This window comes from Condylura cristata, unplaced genomic scaffold (assembly GCF_000260355.1).
Source record: "Condylura cristata isolate star-nosed mole 26May11 unplaced genomic scaffold, ConCri1.0 scaffold00017, whole genome shotgun sequence".
NCBI classification, from domain to species: domain Eukaryota; kingdom Metazoa; phylum Chordata; class Mammalia; order Eulipotyphla; family Talpidae; genus Condylura; species Condylura cristata.
Genome location: NW_004567118.1, coordinates 12,489,436 through 12,512,305, shown reverse-complemented (window position 1 = coordinate 12,512,305; position 22,870 = coordinate 12,489,436). Strand labels below are relative to the sequence as shown.

The following is a 22,870-nucleotide window of genomic DNA, read 5'->3' as shown; positions in this document are numbered from 1 at the left end:
AACCTGAGGATCGGGAGGGGCACATTCACGTGGGTGCAGAAATTAGTCACCGCTGTGCCCGCTCGTGGGCTCCTACAAGACCTGTAGGTGTTACCACTGTGACCTCAATCACATTAGTTTAGTTCAGAAACTCACACTAGGACTGAATCTGGCAAATATCCCTGCCTAGAAGGGTTGCTGGGACAACATAAAGAAATCAAGAAATAAGTTTGGCAAGTTTTGAAGTTTAGTGTTTGCTTGTTGCGTTTTCTTCTCCCCCCGCCCCCCCCACCCCCAGGGTGGTAGTCAAGGCAGGGATGTAAGGATGGCAAGGTTTAGGTTATTCTTATGGGCAAGGTTTATGTTATGGGCCTAGTTTCCTCATTTGCTTTTGCCTTATTTCCCTAAATAGCCAATTTGAATGGACCAGCTGGAAAGACCAGTCATTCATGAACACAGCTTCCATTCTTGGGCTGGGAGGTTCTGGCAACTTTAAATGTATTTGTTCTTCCTTGGCTTATAAAGAATTGACTGAGTGAGGCCGAGGGGTCACTAAGTTGCAAATTAAACTTCTGAGATGCTCATATATCTCCTCCAAAACTGTCCTTAATATCCTGGGGTCAGCTTTAGGGTCTCTGGCTAAATTAGAGGCAGGGAAGCCACAAACTATGTCAGGATTCAGGGGCATGGTTCTGAGTTAGGTAAAAAGTCATTTCTCCAATTTCTCTAGCTTGTAGTGTTGCTGAGGGATCAGGTGTTTTGTGGACAGGACTGCAGACAGAAGAGGCTCTGCTTGGGCCCTGAACCCAGCCTGCTGGTTCTAGTGAAAGCTCTGCTCCACCAAGCTCCGGGGCGGGAGGCTTAAATCAGCAGCGTTTTCTCCTCTCACAGTTCTGGAAGCTAGGTGTCCGCAGGTTTCATTCTCTCCAAGGCCCTACGATAAATTATGTCCCGTGCCTTTTTCTTACCTTCTGATGCTGCCAGCGATTCTGGGCTTACAGCTGCATTCCTCCCATCTGTCTCTGTGGCCACAGGACACCCTCCCGCATCTGTTCTCACGGCCTCCTCCCTCCTCTTAGAAGGACGCCAGTCACAATGGATTAGCTCCTCTTAACTTGATTACGTTCGCAAAAGGAAAGACCTTACTTCCAAATAGGGTTGGTCACATGCTATACATGTTTAGGGGGAGGGGATACAATTCCACGCACGATACTATTCCCTCTTAGAAAACCTGACAGCAGCTGCCAACATTCGTCGTAGAACGTGAACATTTTCTGACCCTTGCCTCCTCAAGTAACAACAGTCACAGTCTTGTTAGGAGTGATAGGAGTGTTACAATACTAACAAAGCTAGAGTTTTTAGCCTTTTCAATGTCAGATGCTTTGCACAGATTACCTCACATAAACCTCAGGCCAGGATTTAGTAACACTAGTCCCATTTAATAGATGAGAACGCTGAGTCCATCTAATAACAGCGGGCTGAAGCCGGGACTGGAACCTGAACCCAGCAGCGTGCTTTGGCCCAAGTTCTCTCACCCCTTTGCCACAAGACTGAGAGGATTCACAAGCTTCAAGAACTGGGCACTTGCCACGACTCTGAAGCTATAAATATCAGGATAGGGGAGGATTCTGGATTTGCCACATGGTGTTAGGTCCCGATGTGTTTATTAAGAATAACTTAGGAAAATGCTTACAGCTTTTCTTCTTTAAAAAGACTGAACTGGAAGTGGAGGGCCTCCCTGTTCTGACCTCTCTCCCCTCCAATGTGGGTTTCTTTCAGATGGGGGCTGGCCTGGCTAGTCTATTAATAGCACATAGTCTGGAAGGAGCAGAAATGACTAAAAGTCCTCATCTATCTGTGTTTATGGAAGGAAAACGAGAGGCGACTCAGAAGCAACAGTCTCAGCTACATAAAACCCTGTCTTGTGGCCTGGAGCACCTTGGACCCCCTTCTGGAAGGGCAGAAAACTCAGACGAGGAAGGGCCCAGTCCTTACTCAACAAACTGCGAGACAACACACGCACACCAACCCCATGACAGCCACCGTTTTAAAATACGCACATGTCACGAACAAGGTAGAGGTGATAACAGCTAGTGCGTTAGGGAGCTGGGGAGGGTTTTTTTCTTTTGAAAATTTCTCATGTTGTCATATCACTACATATACAATTCAAATTGAAATAAACTTTAAAAGCTTGCTCTAAAAAAAGGGCAAATATTTAAATAGGTAGTAACAAATGCACATGGTACAAAAATTCAGAAGGTACATGAGTCTGGCCTCTCAGTCCTCTTCCCCAGAAGCAGTGCTGTTTTTCTATTTATGTCTATTTGCGCCCGTGAGCAGATGGACATGTGCACAAAATACCCTGGCTTGCGATGGCAGAGACGGTGCCAAGTCCTTTGCGCTTATTATTAATACTGAAGTCGGCTACAGGCTAACGCGGAGTCATCATTCTGTTTCATGGATGAGGCCTCTGAGTCACAGACAGGGGAACAACATGCCCAAAGTCACACAGCATTAAGTCAAAGAGCTTGGCTTCAGCTGGCTCCAGAGCGCGTCCTCTTAACCACTGCACTGTTCTACCCCACTGGAGCCGCTTCGTGGGGTTCCCTTTCAGCGGTACCTGTGCACACTGGGACGTTTGTGTTGTGTGCGAAAGGGGAGAGAAAATAACCACAAAACATTTCATTTTTAATTAAGAGAAAGGAGCGGTTAGCTGGTGACTTGACTGAACATTGAAATACAGGTTGCCGTTTGTCCAACGTGAAAGGATGGTCTTTCAGGGGGCAGGCCAGAACTGAGCTATCGGGCTCTGCCTGCGTGCTGTGGGTGTTACCAAGGAGGCTCATCCCCTCCTACAGAGCAGGTGTGGAGGTGCTGACCTCCACGTGGGGGCTCAAATCCCTTCAAGAACTTGCCCGAGGTCAGACCTGGGGAGAGCTGAGATTTGAGATCAAGTGTGGGCAACCCTGTGCCGACAGAGAGGCCCAGAGGGGTTAGGTGTGTCCCTGGATCCACAAAGCTCAAACAGAAGCTCAAGTCCAGAGCTGCGTGATAACCGGGCTCCCCTGGGAACCTCAAGTGCCAGTGGAGGCAGTTTCCCCCAGCGTCTGGCTCCCCCTGGACCAGCCTCCAGCAGCACCGCGGTGCTAAGAAAGGGGGTGCTTTTAATCAAGTCACCAGGCTAAAAGGTCCTTTCTCTTTGGGCTCTACACTCTGCTCTCACCAAGATCTAAGCCATGTCATGGGAGTCAGAGCCAGGCCGCTCTGGGAACTGGGCCGAACAAAAGCCTCATTGTCCCTTTTTACAAAAACCATTTCTGGGTCAATGGAGTTGCTGACCCGGGGGCCTACTCCCTTTCTGCTTCCGTGGGCCACAGCCAGAAGGGAGGCAGGAAGGCCTATTAGCTCACCACCCTTTCGATGCCAAGGCTTTTATTCTGAGGAAAAGAAGTTTAAGATTTATACTTTGGCTAAAGACACTAGAGAACATCCAGGGTGCCAGATCCCCCCAGGCTTTACCAGCCCTGGCTGGCTCTGGGCTCCCCGCCCCCAGGCCCTGTTGCTAGGGAGTTGAGGACTTGGTGTTATTACTGAGTCTACAAAGGAAAGCAGGTGAACAGAATCCAGGCTACGGTGTTGATTCACATCTCAAGAAACAGCACCAGAATGGGTGCTTCTGGAATTTAGTTAGGTCAGGGGGAAAAAAACTAAAGTGTCCTCCTCACTTTCCTGTCAGAAATAAAATTAAGGTCTTAGATCGATGCTGCCAGAGCTGGGGTATCTACAGGAATCTTTAATGGCTCCTCTACATGTTTTTAAATTCACATCCTCTTCAACCTGCCCTTTTAATTGGTTATTTGCGAGGTCATGTTTGCATCAATTCTTGGGAAGGCTAATGGTGTTTATTTAACGAGAAGATAAAATGTGCTGACAACTCCAGGGGCTTTGAGGCCTTTGAGAGATTTCAGGGTGGGGGGCCAGGCTCTCTACTCAGCTCTCCTCCTTTCTCCTCCCCGGCCGCACAGTCCTCAAAACTGGAAGGGTCCTGTCGTGTGACAGATCAGACCTTGAAATGAATGTGGGGGGCAGGGTGTGGCTGCCTGGCGTCTCCCCACAAGGGAGCGAAGCGGCCGGGGCTGTCCTTATGGTAGGTGCACCCCAAGCATCCCACCCCGCTTAGCCCTGGCTTGAGAATGCATCCAGCTGGAAACACAGAACTCTGGGCTGGCGTCCGAGAATTGAGTGGCAAGGAAGTGGCTGTCCATTTATGCCACTCTGGGATATTCCTTCCTCAGTCTAACCAGGGTGCACCCCACTTCAAGCTTGCACATAACTTTTGCAATAGGATCTTTCCAAGTACCCAAAGGCAGCAATTACGGCCCATGTCACAGCCAGCCCCCACCTGCCTCTAGGCACGGGTGTGCTGGGGGAGATTCAAGTGCTGAGTTTCCAGCCCATTCTAATGACGTCTCCTGTGGTTCTGGTGTATCAACATCTTTCTTAAACTGAAGCTCACACTCTGGAAGAAAAACGGTATCACCTAACCCCACCATGCCCTCTCTGGTTGCAGTAAAGAGCCCAGTCGCACGCTCTGTGGCCACAGCACACTGTGCACCAGGAGAGCCACGTGAGCAAGACCCTTGGCTGCTGCGTCTATCACGGGTCGGCACTTTGCCCAGCACTGGCTTCCAATCCAGGTACAGAGTTCAGATCAATACCAATAATGATCCACTATTGGTTTACAGGTTTCCAGTGAACCTTTTATCACATCTCGAAGCCGGGTGACTCAAAGAGTGTAATGCATACCCAACAGCACCAGTAACCAGTCCAGGGGAGGGCGTGGCCTCAGCAAGACAGACCCTGGCCCAGTGCCGCTCTGGGCCCTCACTCAGGTGCCGGCATTTGCTGGGTGTCCTGGAGTCACTTCACCAGCTGTGTCATTAGCACCAAGTCTGCAAACCCCACCCCACCACCCCTTCCAGCAGAGAGACTGACCCCTTGTCAAACACCCTTCCCCACAGTCGCACTCGCCAGACCACTCCCCTAGGTAAAGTCTAAATTTTGAATCTCACTTGGAAAAACATGCACACATTACCCTTGACATCATTTAATCTATGCCTTTTTATGTTCCCCCACCCCTTTTAGGGGGTGAAGAAATAGGCACCAGTAAGAAAATAATTACAGCGAGATTCTTAATCACCCTGAGTGTACATGAAAGAGTCAGTGTGGACCTCAGAGGTGGATTTCAGAAGTGAGCGTCTGGCAGACAGTCAGGACATTAAGGGTTGTTTTCTCTTCTAGAGAAGCATTATCTTCTATCACAGGCTCAGCTACATCTTACTGGCACCATTTTAACAAATAAACTGATTATGCAAATTAGGGACCTTAAACTCCAGCCAGCTGCTTTTTGGGAGCAGGAGCTGTGCCCAGCCCAGTCCCCCTGCCTTGAGGTGAGCCTTGCTCAGGCCGCAGGCACCCCTACGGTGCCCAGCCCAGTCACCCTGGAAAAGGCCCTTTCTTCCCAGGGGATCAGCAACGGTGCTTCTGAGCTTCACAAAACCGCTGGGACTGGGGTCAGTACAGCGATGGGGCCCTCCTGGGCCATGACTGTCTCAGAGCTGTCGCTGCTCTCCAAAATCATTAACTTAGCACTTAATAAACAACTGCTAACCATTGAGAAAGGGGTCATTCATCAGCCTGATCTGTAGTTCGCTCTCAGTCTATCCTGTCCCTTCGCCTCCAGCAATGTTCTGGAGCAAACAGGCCTGCTGGGTAATGGAAGCCACCGGGGGTGAGAAGGCTGTCTCCAAGGCTCCTGGCCAAAAACCATTCTCTCCCCAGCTGACCCTCGCTTGGGCAATCTGCTTAGGGAAGCCGATAAGCTTTAAAGGCAGCCCATTTTCCACTGGCCCCTACCACCCAGCCCTCCCTGAAGGACCAGCCCTGGAAGGGCCCACCAGGGCAGGGTTCAAGACCCGAGAGCCCTGGGGTCAGACGGAGGGCTAGCAGAGGCTTCACCTCACCCCATAAGGCGGGAGCGTGAGGTGTATTTCAGCAACTTTCATTTTCTCGTGGGGGTGAAGTGGAAGGAGAGAGGGAACGGGGGAACGGGCTCCTCCCTTCCATCCTCCCCACCAGGCTCTCCACCAGCCTGGGTCCTTGTCTCTTCCCGCCCTCCTTCCCTGCCAGCAACTCTGGGATCAATACCTAATGCTGAATTTAAGATCTTATCTGAGTTCTGCAAGGATGGAACAACAAACTTGCCCTCAATGATTCAATCCTTTGATGGTCAGTCCAATATTTTTCAGACCACCTGGAGCAACTTCTAGAGAGCAAATGAAATGATTACAACAAACTGGGAAGCTGCTACACTCTGACCTTGGCACACCTCATGTCACAGCAGGTCACCAAAAAGGAGATGGGTGGGGCCAAGGTGGATGCCAGCACCCCAGCCCCTCTGGCAGTGGGAACCTGCCCTGCGGTATTCCCAAACTCTACATGCCTCAGTTTCTCCATTTGGAAATGAAAGTGCATGGCAGTCCAGCAAGAGGGCATCTGCTGTGGGTCTGTCAGGCTAGGTTTGCTCCCAAGTTCAGCTCTGCCTAGCCCTGACTCTGGGCAGCCTGTCACTGCTGCCACAAAGATTTGACAGTGCATGAAGACATGTATAGAACACTTGGTACGTAAACTGTGGCTGTTTCTTTTGACAGCATTAACCAGGGCCTAGTTAACAGGACCCATGGTAGCGTGTCTTGTCTGGGAGCCTGGCCAAAGCCTGGGATGGAGGACAGGCAACGCCCGGGGCTTTCCAACAGGGCCCAGTTAAGAAGTTTGAGAAGTGCTGAGCAAAGGCTGTGACAGCTGAAGGGTTAAGGGCCTGGACCACTTTAAGAAGACAGCGAGAGGCAGTGCCAGCCACAGAGGTGTCCTCAGCTTCCCCCACTGCAGCATTTTCCTCTTGATAAGATAATGGAAAACAGGAAGCTGAGGAGGTGAAGGGAAGGTTGAGGAAGGTGGCTGCAGAGGATTTGATTTTCTCGTGCTTATCACCTGACTCCAAATGCACATCCCACAGGCCGGGGATGTGGGCCCACTTGTTCCACATGTATGATCTGTGCTTCCATTGTGACAAGGTTTTGTTTTATTATTTTTAATTCCTTCCTCCCCCAAATGTTCTGAATCACTGATGTTTTAGCCCAGCTTTAGCACCCAGTTCAAAAAGAAACTCCTCCTTGGTTGTTCCCAGGGATGGGGAAGTATATACAGGCCAAGCTCCCTCCTACACAGAAAGCACTAGGGAAGCGGAGTTCCGGAGAGCAAGGGGGAGGCTGAAACCCTGGCCCACCTCTCCCTCCCCGCCTAGCATGGGCCCAGCCTGCATCCATGCAGGACCTTCCTGGGTGACTGTGCACACGGCCCGGTGCTCAGAAGGTTTCACTCTTGGTTGAACGCTCCGCTATCATCGTAACAGTCTTAATAACTTGAATAAGAGACCCGGCCTGTCCTTTGTCTTGGCTCCAGGAATTATGTCAGTGGGCCTGCGTCCACCACAGGCATCTTAAACTCTGGAAGGCCTTGCTTGGGCAAGGCCTTGCCGTGATGGGGGCAGGACCTGGCATGCACCAGTGACTGGTATGCCCACCTCCTTCCTGCTAATGCTCACCAGCGGTTCTGATGGGGTTGTGAGAAAGGGTGTCCCTGAAGCCACCTGGGCACTGGGCTGTAGAAGGAAACATTCCCCTTGGCCAGTCACCGAGGGGTGTGCCCCACCCCCAACTGCATCCTGTACCTTGGGAAAGAGGCTTCACCCACAGCCAGAAGCATCTGGGTTAGAAACAGGGGAGAATGTTGCCTGGCACCTCCTCTGGGACTGTGCGCAGGGAGCCCCGAGTCCATAGCCCGAATCCTCCTCTGTCACTTACTGGCTGACTGATCTGACAGTCACTGGCCCAGCCCAGTCCCTGCATAGCTGTGAGGGTAGAAGGAGATGAATTACTCCTCCAGCTCAGGGCCTGACACAGAGCAAGAGATCAAAACACCTTTATTCATTGATATGCAAAAGAGAGTGACAACAACAGGCCTGGCGCCAGCTCAGGAACCTGGGGCTACCAGGCCTCCTAGCCATGCTGAGCACAGGGCCACTCCGGAGGGGCCACACCCCTGCAGACAACAGCTGAGGCCTCTTAACAGCCTGGGCTAGGGGAGAGCAGTTTGTAATCAGCCATCCTGGCTCACCCTGCTCTGACCTCAGGGCAGCATCTGCCCTCTGGCTGACCTCAGGGAGGTGATGGCCCTGAGAGGGGCAGTTACATAGAGGTGGCCATGTGCTTGGCTCCCCTCTCCAAACTGCCCCCTTGGGAAGGGGTACTGTCATCATGCACAGACCACCTGAGGCGCCGTAAGGAGGGTGGCTCCAGCCACTCCCCTTCGCCTTCCCGCACTAGCCTCGATGGCTCCACCTGCCGCCTCGCTGTCCTGGGCTCTGCTGCCCACGCGTGATAACGTGTCATTGCAGCAGGGGCCTGGGAGCACCAGCCGCGCACGCTCGCGGGGAGCGCCAGGAGGGGCCCCGCACTGTGAGTACAGACACGGGCGGAGAAGCCGGACGCACGGGCGCACCTGTGAGGGTGGAGGCGGGGGCCCGAGTCTTTCCACGGGAGAGAGGGGGGCGGAGGTCGTTGTTGCCTTCCGGGCCTGCCCTCCTGTTCCTGGTCTGCCTGTGCAGACCTGTCCAGTCCCCCCCCCCCCCCCAGCATTAACGACCCGTTAAATCTGCTGAAGGCTCCAAGAGCCTTCATTCATTTGCCCAAATCAACCGTGAACCGGCCCACCCGGGACATCTGCCATACAGGCAGACAGAAGTTAGACATTCCCCCCAAGTCACAACAACCTTCAGGGGTTGTGAGGATTGAGTTAGACGACGCAGGCGCAAGCAGCACGGAGGAGACCATGAAGATGGACCGGGCACGCTTTGGGTGGTGACGGAGGATAATTCTGGCTGCCCCCGACTGGCGACACCTTCCAGGGTGATAGAGAGGACAGAGGCAAATCATCGTCACCCGTCTCTACACCCTACACTGTCACCCCTCATCCCTCCATCTCTTTCCCACATACACATCACTGATGCCCAAGTTTTCCACCTAATCTTCCTTTTCCCTCTGGAGTGTGCTGTAGATGGAAGCAGAAGACGCTGGCCAGGATGCTCAGGGTTCCCCCCTCCTCCCCCCACCCCTGTAAACAACCATCCCCCGCTCCATTCCTGCTTCCCTTGCTCCACTCCTGCTTCCCTTTCCCTGTCCGCTTGCAACAGAAGAGACAGTCAGGCAGGTAACTGCTTCTAATCACAGCTGACAGCAAGAATGTAAACAACACTAGAAACATCTAAATGCAATCCAAAATGGCAAGGAAACACTGCTCACTCAGCTCCCTCTCTCAAGAATGCCGCTTCCTGCCACCCCCTTTTGGAAGCTCTGCTCATTAACACCCTGTTAACAGTAACCCCAGAAACCAGGAGCTTCCGGAGAACAGGGGAGCGGAATGCTAAACCATAACCTTTCCTTCCTCTGGGGAGGATTTTCCAGATTCATGCAATTTTCTATTTAAAGTAATATTTGAATGTGCTCTTGTTTTGGAGGATGGGGTCAGAGAACACTTTGTTAATCTGTGCAAAGCTCAGGGTTCTCTCCAAGAAAAGTGCACACGCAATGCATTCTGCGTGTCATTTCAGGGATGGTGGACCCCACCTTGAGACCCATTTCCTAAAACACGGTGGAGGCAGCAGGAGTATAGGCGAACACACCAGTCACGTAGACGCTTCCACACAGGGCATTTCCACGAAATAAATCTACAAGGCTTGCGCTTTTTGTTTTGTTTTGGGGTCCATGAGACTGACAGTCTGCTTCTAAACCACCTCCTTCCACGCAAATTGAGAACTTAATGGAGTCACTGCTGTGAACAATTTCCACTTGGATCACTTAGTGCTGAGGTTCAGCAAGGACTAAGGAAGCACCAGTACGTGGGGCGTACCGCAGAGCAAGGTACGAATCCCCAAGAAGGACATGGCTCCCCAGCTACCCCGGTCTGGACTCTGCCTCTGTGGCCTTTCACAAATACATCTCCCACAGGTGGTCAACTCTGCCTGCTTCCTCCTGGGGAAGTCATTGTATCTTCTATTTGTGGGACTGGCGGGTCAGAAGGGATGAAGGCCAGGGGAGAGGAAGTGGACACCTTTTGGACACTGGAGCCTTACCTCTGTGCCTGTTGGTCGTCTTATCAAACATCAGCATTGCATCCTCCACCTGCAAAACAAGCAGGATAGATTCGGCGTTAGGGACTGTGCCAATATATACAACTCTGTAGTTCTTTGGTGGTGGTTTTCATTATAGAAGTCATAGGTGCTTATATTAAAAACTATTTGAAAATACAAAGTAGAAAGCCACGAGTCACTTTTGACCCAGCACAACCACACTTAATGTGGTGTCGTCCATCCAGTTTTTGCTTTTTTAAAAAAAAGACCATATTCCTGATTTATTGCATTTTGAATAAATTTTCATATAGTTAAGTAATGCTGTATATAGAATGCCCCCCTCATTCTTTATTTTTCAACATTTTTGACAACACTGCAGACAATTCCCAGTTACTAGACAATACTACTTTTTCTCCCCAATTTTTAGTTTGTGGTAAAACTCCGATACATCATGTAAAAAATATCAGCTCAACCATTTTAAAGTGTACAGTTCAGTGGTGGCAAGCATTTCATAGTGTTCACTGCCATTCCCACCATTCATCTGTAGCTCTGTTCATCTTATAAATTGGAAACTCCACCTGTTAATTAATCCCTGTATTCCTTCCCCTCAGCCTCTGGCAATCACCATTCAGCTTCCTGTCTGCTCTGACTGTTCTAAATACTTCAGTGTAAGCAGAATCACACAGATTTATCTTTTTGTGACTAGCTTGTTTCATTTAGCATGTCTTCACGGTTCACCCATATTGTGGCTATATCAGAATTTCTTTTTAAGGCTGTATAATACTCCACTCCTTCTCTTTACCTTGTTTTGCTTATCAATTTGTTCGTCGATGGATTCTGAACTTTGTTGTGAATAATGCTTTATGAACGTGGAGTGTTTATAATTCCTTTGGGTATACAAATGGCTGGGTTATATGATAATTTTATTTTGAATTTTTTGAGGCACTGTCATACTGTTTTCCACAACAGCTGTGCTATTTTACATTCTCATTGACAGTAGGACAGGTTTCCAACTTCTCCATATCCTGGCTAACACTATTTCCTGATTTTGGTAACAGCAATCTAACAGTGGGAGATAAGCAAATGTTATCTTGCCTGTTTGGTCACATTTCACAGAGAAGCTATGGCTTACTTAATTATCCTTCTAATGGATATTGTTTCCAGTTACAAACAATGAAACTAATAGTATGGCTATGGGTGGAACTGTGTCTCCCCTCCCCCAAAGGCATATGCTGAGTCCTACTCCCTAATCTCAGAATGTGAACATATTTGGAGATAGTCTCCCTCTCTCTCTCTTTCTAAGATTTATTTATTTATAGAAAAGCTGGGGTGTAGGCCAGAGGTATAATAGGTGAAAGGATTAATGAGAGACATAGTGAGGAGCAGAATAGGCAGATCTACTGAAGTACACTGCTGAGGGGAGCAGCAGGTGGGACAGGAGAGGTCTGCTGCACCATATGTGGGTTGCTTCCCTGGATGAGGATTGAACTCAGGCTGCAGCAGTGGTGACAGCACTGAGATTAACCTCTATGTCACCAAGGAGGCCCCTGAGCTAGAGTCTCTTAAGAGGTAATTAGGTTAAAATGAGGCCATGATCCAGCATGACCAGTGTCTTTCTAAGGAGAAGACATCTGAACAGGTACAGAGGAGGGACCACATGAGGACACAGGGGAAGGTGGTTGACTGCAAACCAAGGAGAAAGGCTTCTGAAAAAAAATTCTGCCTTAATCACAAACTTCAGACTCTAGAACTGTGAGGAAATAAGTTTCTGTTGTTAAACTTTATCGTAGCAGCCCATGTAGGCAAATACACTGATGTTAGAGTCTTTTCAGAAATGTCAAGTAGAAGAAGATACCAAAGACGTGGTCTGTCTGTTTTCCTGATCCCTTCCTCAAATCCTCCCATGCATCCAGAAACCCTTCGGGATTTTCTAGCAAGATTTCAGGATTCATACTCTAACTATGGAGCTCTCAAGAAGCTCACAAGTAGTGAAACAGACTTGGTTTCAGATTCCACTCTTATATTTAGGGCCTCATTCTCTGTTGCACAAAACACACATCTTTTGGCCACAGTGTCTGTCTCACCTGGGGCAAGCACTGTGTAGGCCAGGTAAGCAGCCTAGTCTCTTCATTCAATTTGTGTCCAAGGTTGGCGGTAAAGGTACAACCCAACCCACATAGCTGTGTGCGAACAAGACTGCTGGCTGGAGGGAGGGCCCTGTGCTTGGTGCAATAATTTCAGTGTGTGTACGAGGCTGGGAAGGACTAACACTGTTCATCTGAGCTCAAAGGCCCACAAGCGAGTTTGGGGCCTGAGCTCAGCCAGCTGAAAAAAGGAATCTTCATTCTATCTCCTCCCAGACTACAATCTCTGATAGAGGGGAGGGCACAGGGAGAAGCAATAAACCGGGGTTTAAAATGGTGCCTACTGACAAATCTATTTTTTCTGGATGCTATCAAATATAATAGGCAGTAAAGAAAGTCAAGGCAAGAACGGAAGATGGGGGTAGGCCAGTCAAACCTAGAAGGACGGGGCCTAGCTTAAAATTCCCTTCTGGAGTCAGGGCCCCCTTTTGTTGCTAAGCAACCGAGCCTGAACAAACAGACTCCTGGGGCCTTCCCCTTCTGGTCCCCATTTCTGAAGTCAGTGACTGCAAGGAAAATGGCCTTGCACGGTGTCTGCTCCTCCTGGGAACCGGGCTGACAGGAGTAGGTAATGCTCGTTTGGAGCTGGGGACGCCTTTACGGGCCCCTTTCTAGCTGGGCAGGCTTGCCGAGTCCCCCAAGCACCTGCTGAGGGCGTTACACAGCCCAGCCTTCTGCCTGTCTGCCTCACAAGCACCACTCGAGCAAAACCACCAGAAGATCAACTGGTTTGTTTGTACACAGAGTAGTCACACTTGAGCATATGGTATCGCAGACACAGACCCAGGCCTCAATTAGAATTCTAGTGCCTGGGGTGCGGGTGGGTGGGGGTGAGGCCTGCTGGGTATCGTGCAGGTAAATGTGACATCTGTTTCACACCTATCTCCATATTTTCTAAGCTATCTGCCAAGTCCTTATTTTGAGCTGAAAATGCCTAACAGTAAGAAAAACAGCCTCCCTTCTGTGTTGGCCGTGTTTTGGAACTGAAACTCAGATCCCCTTAGGAAATAAATATTTTGAATTAAGAAAAGAATTTCCAAGCCCCCCTTTCAACAGTGCGTAATTGGCCCTTCTTTCCTCCCTGAGTTTTCTGATGCTGCCTTCCCAGCATTCGTTCCACCCTGGTGAGCCAGGGGGAGGGGCTGTGGCTGCTTTTTAGGGCAACCATTGTGATAGAGAACAGCGTCTCTCCTCTGCAGTCTGGTCGTACAAAGGGACTTGCAAAGACGTCCTGAACAGATAAAGTGTCGGGGAGAAAGGAAAATTCTATTAACACTTTACAAAATAAAATATCTAAGAAGTAGCGATGAGAGGCAAGAGAAAGAAAGAAAAAAAATCAATATGGATAAGTCTCAGCGCTTGGGGGGAGAAAACTTTTCAGCGATTGCAAAACACTTATTAATTCAGAGAAGCCATCAGTGCGATGGAAATCTGGCAGAACAACAAGAGCTGAAACTGGAAGAATTTGAATATACAAAGACTGAATAGAATGAAAAACACGGCCTCGTACACGGTGCTGTTTCTCACAGCTCTACGTGAACCCAACAGAAGAGGCTGTGTGAGTCTGAGGACCAGCGAGGGGCCAGGGAAGGTAACTGGTGCCCAGCCCTGGAGCAAGCGAACTGGTAACTCCCTCGTCTCTGTGTCTCACACAGGAAACCCACTCAGCAAGCAGGCCAGGTCTTTTTCAGGCTGCTAGAACATGAGGGTGGGGGGGGATGCTTGGCTTAGGAGTTTTTCATGAACTGATGTGAGCCGCCTTCCACACCACCCCCTTCCACTTGATTGGCACCAGCATGGTGTGGGGTAAATGGAAGTTATCAGGCTTTTCCCGCCCTCCTGCCACGAGTGAGCATCTAGGACTGGCCCCTTGCACATGTGCCGGCTGTGGACACCCGGAGCAGGCTGTGGGAGGGAGCACACCGAGCCTGGAGGCTGGGCTGTCGGGCAGCAGGCAGGGGCTGTGGCGCAACAGCGACAAGCCGATGTGCAATGGCTGTGAGCGGGGAGCAGGAGAATGCCGGGAGAGTCCAAAGAGCAACAGCTTCACCAGGGCCGCCCTGGGCCCCCGGACTGGTTGCTGCACTACACACATATTTCGTCTTATGTGTTCTCACCAGCCTTGCAAATCCCCCTGCACCGGGGGTGGGGGCCCACAGGCCTCACAGTCTTGCAGACCCCCAGAGGGGTCCAGAAGGCGAGCTGCCTAAGCTTCGGCACCCTTTGTCGCAAGGCTCACGTGCTTCAGATATGTGCCTTGTACTTTCCGGCAGGTTTTAAATGCTGTGCCCCAGCATCCTCAGTGGTGGAGTGTGACAGAAAACGCAGGAAATTTATGTGAGGAGGACGGGGGATGCCGGCCCCCCACCCCTCCACAAGCTTCATCTGTTTCTGCCTGGCACTACGACACTGTTGGTAGTACAGTTCCGACTCACTGGAACACCCGCAGAGGTGTGTACTACATGAACACCCCACATCTGAGGGTCAGTGGCGGGGACTTAGGTTGTAGCTGTAGCCGGAGGGGATGGAGGCAGGATGCTCGAACCTCATTTAGCATCACCTGGAGGGTTTGTAAACCACAGGTCTGCACCTCACCCCCAGAGCTGCTAATTCAGCCACATTTGCATTCCAAGCTTTGTGGGTGGATACAGCTGCTGGCCTATGGACCTTACTTTCTGTGAACTGCTTTAAGGGATGAGAAATAAGAACAGAAGTTAAAAACGCTGAGCAGCGGTTGCCTCTTCCTCCTTACACACACTCAGTGCTTAATACAGTACAGGGAACATTTCTCTTTCAGATAAAACCAATGTACTTCGATGTGGCAACGTTTCTGTTTCCTTTCTTACTGACCTCTAGATCCCAAATCCTGAAAATACCAACAGCATAAACCATCCACACCAGAAAAGATGACAGAGAGATTTCTTAGTGGCAACCAGCTGTCCCTGTACCTGATGCAGGAATAATTTGCATTCTGCCAGGATAATGTAAACTTTCCTTCTAACCGACGGACTTCTGTAATGTCTACACTACTTGGCCAATTCAATCTTGATTAGAAAATATAACTAATGTTAACTTTATTTGCTTTTATGTGACATATATTTATTAGGCACTATTTGCAAAGCATCAGCCTAAGTACAATTAAGAGACAAATTATACAGATTTGTGGTAAACTTGATTGCATTAATGGCCCACACCTATTATCCTATAATTTTGCAGCTCCTCTCTCAAAAGAGATGCAGTCCTTGTCCCCATTCATTGGATCTGGGCTTGACTTTTTACATATAAAGTGGACAGAGTAGTATGTCTATTTGGGATCTGGCTTTGAGAGGATGTGACTGATTCTGCATGATTTCTCTTGTACCTTGCCACAGGACATATCCAGGACATATCCTGCTGAACCAGGACAAGAGATATGTGGAACAGCCAATCTGCTCAGCTGCTGCAGCTACAGCTAGTCTAGATGGGCTGACAGCTAATCAACCCCAAAACATGCAAGTAAGCCCACCAGATCAGCAGAACTCCTTCCAGTGGACTCTAGACATGAGAAATAAGAGTGTCCATCACTGAGGTTTTACGGCTGTTACATAGCATTTTTGTGACAACAGGTAACCTAAATAGTGTCCCTGTTCTAAAAGAAAAAAAAAAGTAGCTTTCACTCTATTAGAAGATATACAATCCCAATACGAGACAGTGACTAAAGACAAGAAAAGGAGCAGGAGGTACAGAAAAGCATGTGGATTGATAGTACCCTATCTGGTTCCCCATTCCGAGTGGAACACATGTGATAGGGTGTGAAGGGACCTCTCCTAAATCTTCCCCAGCAGCAAGGTTGGAGACAGAGCCTGGAAGCGCCAAGAGAAATTGGCAACATGTTCTTCACTAAATGAGCACCATGAAAATCAGCAATAATTAGCACTCAAGTCAGTGGGTGATGCCTCTCTAATCCTAATTCATTTAATGAATGAGCAAACCTATTTTATAATGAGTCAAAAGATTTATTGTGAGCCGAACATGCTTGCTGGGTGACAGTAGAAGTAGCCAGAGGTACTGACCATATCCAGAGGTACCTGGATATCGTATCTTGCTGAAGGAAACCTGGTCAAGTCACAGCATCCCACAAGTGAGATCCAATGCGCTTCTTTGTCATTTGGTTGTGCAACAGTTCTCAACCTAATGTGCCCCAGATCACCATTACTTCCACCTGCAGATTTCACTCCCCGAGTACAAAGTGAGTGAAGTCAAACTGACTTGGAGTCACAGTGAACTTGTTCCAGGACTTGGCTAAAGGCAAAAGAGTGGCTGGGATCACACAGGGCTTGGAGGGCCAGAATGTGGCAGGCGGTGTTACACAAAAGTTCTAAAACCCGTTCCACCAGGCTCTCAGGGTGTGAGGACAAGTCACTTCCCTTCTCTGTCGTTAGCGTCTCACTGTGAGAGGAAGGAACTGTAAGATCCATCCGTAAACACTCCCTGCCCAGAATGTTAAAATGGACTGCACAGCCCACTCGGACAACATCTGGAGCATCAAATTCCCAACAGGTTTTCTGCAAACTCTCTGCTCTTCGAGGATGTTCAGAGCTTTGCTGTGGCCAACACACCCTGAGAAATCTACTCCCGGGACACAAATACACACACCTACACACCACACATATCAAGAACAAAGCAGGAAATGGTACTTGAAATGATCCTTAAATTATCCGGTCAAACATAAGGAGGGAGGAAAAAGGATGGGGAGGGGGAGAAACTGAGATTTCAGCCTCCCCCAGAACATATTCCCTTGAATCTCTCTTCCTGCTCCCACTCAACACTGCAAGCGTTAGTTTAAACAAACGCCCTTAAATGCAATGCCATGATACTATAGCGTGTAGGGCTTAACAGGCCTTATTATGCACTATGAACTCAGGCACTAAGTTAACAGGCTGGAGACTCCTATACAAGGCAGAACACACGTGCCTGGGGTGTGAGCTAGAGACACAGGCTGCCCTGTCCTGGCACTGTCTCTGGGCGCAGGATGACACTGCTCTCCAATTCTCCCCCTAGACAGAACCAAAATCTGCTGCTCCTGCCCCAAAGCTCAGAATGGGAACTAGTTTATTGAAATGAGACTTTTTAGTATGTTCCGGCCTTGCAATGAGTGAGCCCTATCTTTAATCACTGCCCAAAGGGAAGACTGAAGGAGTGAAGAGGGCAAGCTGGAAACTCCCACTAGTCCTCACTGAAGTCCAGATCAGTGGTTTTCAATCTTGGCTGCTCACCAGAATCACCTGAAGAACTTGTAAAACCCCTGCTGCTCAGGCCACACCCAGACTTGAGAAGTCAGCACTCTGGAAGGCAGAGACACGGAGGAGTATTTAAAGCTCCCCACAGGTCCTAGGGCGTAGCCCCGTCGAGACCCCTCTTCCAGAAGGTTGCAGACAACTAAGTTGAGCCTTGATCACAGTGCAAGTTGTGGAGCTGAACCCGAAATACAGGGGTGTTACTAGCTCTCAGCTGCCTGCAGGTGGGCGGTCTACCCCAGCCAGCCAGGCCACGCACTTGCTGCTCTGAGGGCTCTCCTCACCTTGGGCTGAGGATGACAGAGTCACGGCTCTGCCCCAGAAGTAGCTCAGAAAGGCCAAAATTGAAACACAGGGCTTTTTAAAAGAAAACCTAATGAAACTTGTTTTCCTCTCAAACCATGCCAATATTTTCCCATAGATTGTGGCTTTGGTCCTCAAGAGATGGATCACTGTACATCCTCTGAGCCTCAGTTTCCTCCCTGGAGCTGGGCCCAGGACTCAGCATCTGAGAGTCCAAAACGCCCTACCACTGGCTGTCTGCATGTCTCAGCTTCCCACTGCCTCCCTGTTACCGGTTTCCTGGCTCCCCCATGCCAGTGGGTTCACCCCTGGGGGGCTGCAACCAGTGGCTACTGCCAGGTGCTTATTCACCCCAAGAGTCAACAAATTCTAGCTTGCATCCACCTGAAAGTGTGTCTGTTTTGACATTCTGTGACATCAGTTGACTAACCAGATACTGCTTCAGCTTCTAAACTCCTTTTCTTGAAGTAATATACACCTAACACAGCGTATGATTTAAATCATTTTGGGGTATACAATTCAGTGACATTAAGGTCATTTCATAATTTCTTCACAGACGGTTCCTAAGCGTTACTATGGCCAGAATGTTCTAGTTCCACTGTTAAGACTCTTCCTTACTGAGCCCCATTTTTTCCCACTTCTTTCTATTCCTGTGGAGTCATTCCACTTTCCCATTTAACTTAACAACAACAACAACAAAAATTTAACTGGCATTCATCAAAATTAACAAACAGATCCTTGCCTGTGGGAACTGCAAGGTGACTTGTGCCATCCCAGGGAACTTGACATTTTAGTTACCTAAAGGCAAAAGGCATCCTCCTCAGAGATTCCTCAAGGAACTGTGAGGCTCTCAGTTATGAAATACCAAGTTCCCTGAAATAAAGATTATGATAATAGCTACTATTTACTGGAGTTGAATAGGTGATTTGCAAAGCTCATTTACCTATCAGAGTAGCTCTGAGGCAGATGTTATCATACCCATTATAGAGGTGAGGAAGCTGTGGCTCAGTGCAATCAAGTGACATGCCTGGGGCATCAGTCAATGCGGAGAAACCAGAGGTGTTCTGTGCCTCCCTACAGGTCTCCCTTCACTGACTGGTATTTTGGGCTCAGCATGGTGCACGGTGTCCTGAATGTGCTGGCAAACATTGCCCTAAAACTCGACCACAAAATTCATAGAGGTGCTGGGTGCCCAGGGAGACAGTCATATACGGGTGGGCTCACAAGAGGAGGGCGGATTACAGCAGCAAAAGGAAAAGGAGGATGAAGGAAGGTTCTCTTCCTTCTAGATGTCCAGAGATCACCTAGCAGAGATCAGAGAGCAGGCAGACACCGAGCTGGACATGCCGGAGTCACAGAACTCAGCTTAGGGCTGGCCCCACGGCAGCTGCTGCCACGTGTAGGCGCTAAAGATGCAGGGAATGTTCCCAGTGCCGGCTTAACTGCTGGCAAGTGAAAGCCAAATGCCAAAGGCATGCTCATTACCACAGACAGCGTCCAAGTCATTGCCCACCCTGGCAATCCCTTTGTGGAGCCTGTGCACTTAGGTGTGTGTCAGCCAGTACTGTGCATCTTTCCATTACAGTGGGTCATCCCCAGGACAGTCACTAACAGAGCTGGTATGTCCAATAGCCCCTCCATCTCAACCCTGCTGGAGGAGAGCAAGAGTGGACCTGTGCAAGGCATGGTGGGGCAGTGCTCTGTTCTGGCTATGCCAGCAAAGCCCAGGGTCCCAGGGCCCCAGGGCCTGCTCGGGGAGAAGCTAAGCCAGGGCTTAGACAAGGAGCCAGGAAGGAAGGGAGGTGATGGGAGAGGAACACCATGAAGAGGACGGGCGTGAGCTGCTGAAGGAGAAGCAGTTGGTTCTGGCGGGCTTGACAGCTGTCACACGGAAATGGCATCTGGCCTAACGGCCTCTTGTGTGAGGCGCCTTCGAGCGGCGGCCGCTGTGCCCTGGAAGCACAGCCCGTTTACAGCACTGGTTGAGATGTGTGTGTACGTGCATGCAAGTTTATGCTGGGGGTGGGGGGAGAGGCAGGCAGGCTGCCTAATGTTCCTGTCTCCCCACTTCCAGCCTCTCCCCATCAGCCCTCACCTACCGTGAAAAAGGCCCAAACCTGCCAGCTCCAGAGGAGACAGGCAAATCATTAGTGGAGCACTGATGTGCCGTAACACTCTCTTGCATTCCCATTAAACAAATACTAAACTGCTAATTGCCAAAATAGATCTCCACGACTCTGACCGAACAGGGGAAGGGTTTATAATTACCAAGTGTGAAAATGCACAGCCTGTAAATAACCACCTCATCTGTCCTAATACGGGCTGATATTGATGGGCATGAAATAAACATCAGGACCAAATGGAAAAATCATCCACATCTCCTGTGGCCAATGCAATCTCAAATGGTGACAAGCGTAGCTACAGCCACCCGCTCAGCAAGGGGAGAGGGGAAAGGGAGCTTTGTAGACTTGCAAAGTCTAGGTTTCAATCCTGATTTCAATCCCCTGTGGGCATTTGCGCTATTCTTCTGTGTGAAAAACATTAAGAGTAAATGGCATGCTTGAGGATGGGGTGGAAGGTTCGCCTGCACCTGGAAAGGTGGGATCTTGTGTCCTTGAATAGACACTGGTGAGGACAGAGGATGCAGGAGGCAGAGGGAGAACTTTGCCAAGGTGACACAATTACTCGTCTACCAATGTTTATCAAAGTGCCGCTGTCTGTCCAACACTGAGTTGGTGGCAGAACACAGAGATGAAAAGAGGCAGCTTTAGAATGACCCTTGGGCCTCCCTCTCCCCAGCTGTCCCTGTTAGCGGGTGTCGAGCAGATTCCAGGGTGCCATGCCCACGTGGGAGGGGCAAGCCTCAGCTCTTTGCCCTCCACGGCTCTGAGTCTCTAAGGGTTTCAGCTGGGTCTTGGGGACCATATCCAAAACTGGAAGAGAGGAAGTTTCATTTGTCTCAATCACAGATTCAAGAGGTAGAAGTGACCTAGAGGTTACCTGGCCACTTCCCACCCAGTGCAGGAATCCCTTCTCCAAGACTCCTTTGAACTCTCCCTGGAGCTTCAAAGACCCAGAGCATCACTGCATCAGCCCCTTGGGCTCAGGCCTCAACTCAGCAGCAGTAGCACTCAGACGCCAGGAACAGCAGCTTCCTCTGATCTGAAGCCCAATTTGGGTACAGGCCAGAGCTCTGTGACCTGCACAGACCCCTGAGTGGTACATCCCACCCAAAGCTTCAAAGCTTCATTGGCATCAGAAAAAGCCCCCAACCTGTCAGGCCATCTGAGAGCCCAATCCTGGGTCCCCTGTTCTATAAAGTCACCCCCAGGATCCTGGGTCAAAGACCCTATGCGGGTTGTTCAGTTCAAGCCCTGACCCCACGGACCTTGTTAACTATCAACAAAGAGAAGGCAGGTCTGAAGTACAGGCGGCTTTTAAAGGAATTCCACTCTGTTACTTTTAAGTTCCCAAAGCATCTTCCAATACAGGTTAATAAAATGCTGCCGAGAGCAAAGTTCAAGTGTAGCAACAGGTTAAGGATTCAGTCACTTGGCTAAGTTACTTCTTGTCCAGAAAGGACTATAAAATTGTTGCGCCAATAAGGACCCAAAGGTATGAGACCAGCTCACTCTTCTACCAGAAGGGTAAACTGACCAGTGATTCTGTGGTTCCAGGCAACGCAGGAGCCGTGGTGTGAAAGGCACCTGAGGCGGCATCACAAGGTCCAGATTTGAACCTGCGTGAGCAAGGTACGGCCGGGCACCTGGCTCTCCTGGTGGGGTGGTCACTGTCCACCTCCACCCGGCCTTGAGAAGTAGGAACTATTGACACCAGGGACGGGAAAGCACTTGGCCAGTAGTAAATGCTGTCACCAGCACACAGGCCCTCAGGCTCTCAACAAATACTGGTCAGGCGAGAGCTGGATAATGGAATAACAGGCTTTGTATCGATTACCACAGATTCCAATTTAGTGCAATCAGTACGGATGAGTGAGGTTTCTTCTCCAAAGGGTACCTTGCTTTATGCCCTGTACTGCAGCGAACTATATGCAAATACACCATAGCTTAGACAGGGGGATAAAAGAATAAACCGTGTGCTACATCCCACAGAGGAGCAGACACAACAGAAAATGAAAGGAAACAAACTACTGGCCATAATTTGGCTGCATCTTGAGGGATGGATGCTGCCTGAAAAAGTCAGTCTCAAAGGCTTGTTCTATATTGTATGATTCCATTTCTGCAACATTCTCAAAATGACAAAATTACAGTGATGGAGAACAGATTAGTGGTTGCCAGGGACGAGGGGTGGGAGAAAGGGGTGTCTATTTCTTGAGTTTCTTGGTGGTGATGGAATAGTTCAGTATCCTGAGTGTGGTCACTTGTATTTTGATAAAACCTCAAAGAACTGTGTGTGTGTGTGTGTTCACACATTCATGCACACACACGCACACACGGGCCCATTAAAACTCTTAACGACATCAACTTTTGGTTTTAACAATGCACTTCGTTCTGAGAGAGATCACCATGGAGGGAAGCGAGGTGAAAAGTACACAGCGCTCCCTGCACTGTTTTCTACAACTTTTTGTGAGTGCTGTACTATTTAATTTTTTTTTCGATTTATTTATTTATGCATACAGAACTGGGGCACAGGCCAGAGGTGCAGGGGCAGTGAGAGGATTCACCAGAGACAGAGTGGAGAGCAGGACAGGCAGACTGATAAAGTTCACTGCTGAGGGGAGCAGTGGGTGAGACAGGAGAGGTCTGCCACACCATGTGGGTCACCTCCAGGGTGGGGATCGAACTCGCACTAAAAGTGGCCGCAGCAAGTTTCACAGTGCTGCTGCACTTTAACCTGCTGAGCCACCAGGGAGGGCCCTGCACTATTTAAAAATAAAAATTTATAATAATCAATTTTTTAAA

General features: G+C 49.6%; 1 protein-coding gene across 6 annotated transcripts in view; it reads right to left on the bottom strand.

Annotated features, from left to right (window-relative positions):
* MSI2 (musashi RNA-binding protein 2) overlaps positions 1-22,870 on the bottom strand; it is a 357,761-nt gene that overhangs the window by 112,963 nt on the left and 221,928 nt on the right. For all 6 annotated transcript variants that reach the window (XM_004684404.2, XM_012726498.1, XM_012726499.1 and 3 more), the window contains one exon: positions 10,229-10,277. In XM_004684404.2, coding sequence (XP_004684461.1) covers positions 10,229-10,277 — 49 coding nt within the window. The remainder of the gene's footprint in view (positions 1-10,228; positions 10,278-22,870) is intronic.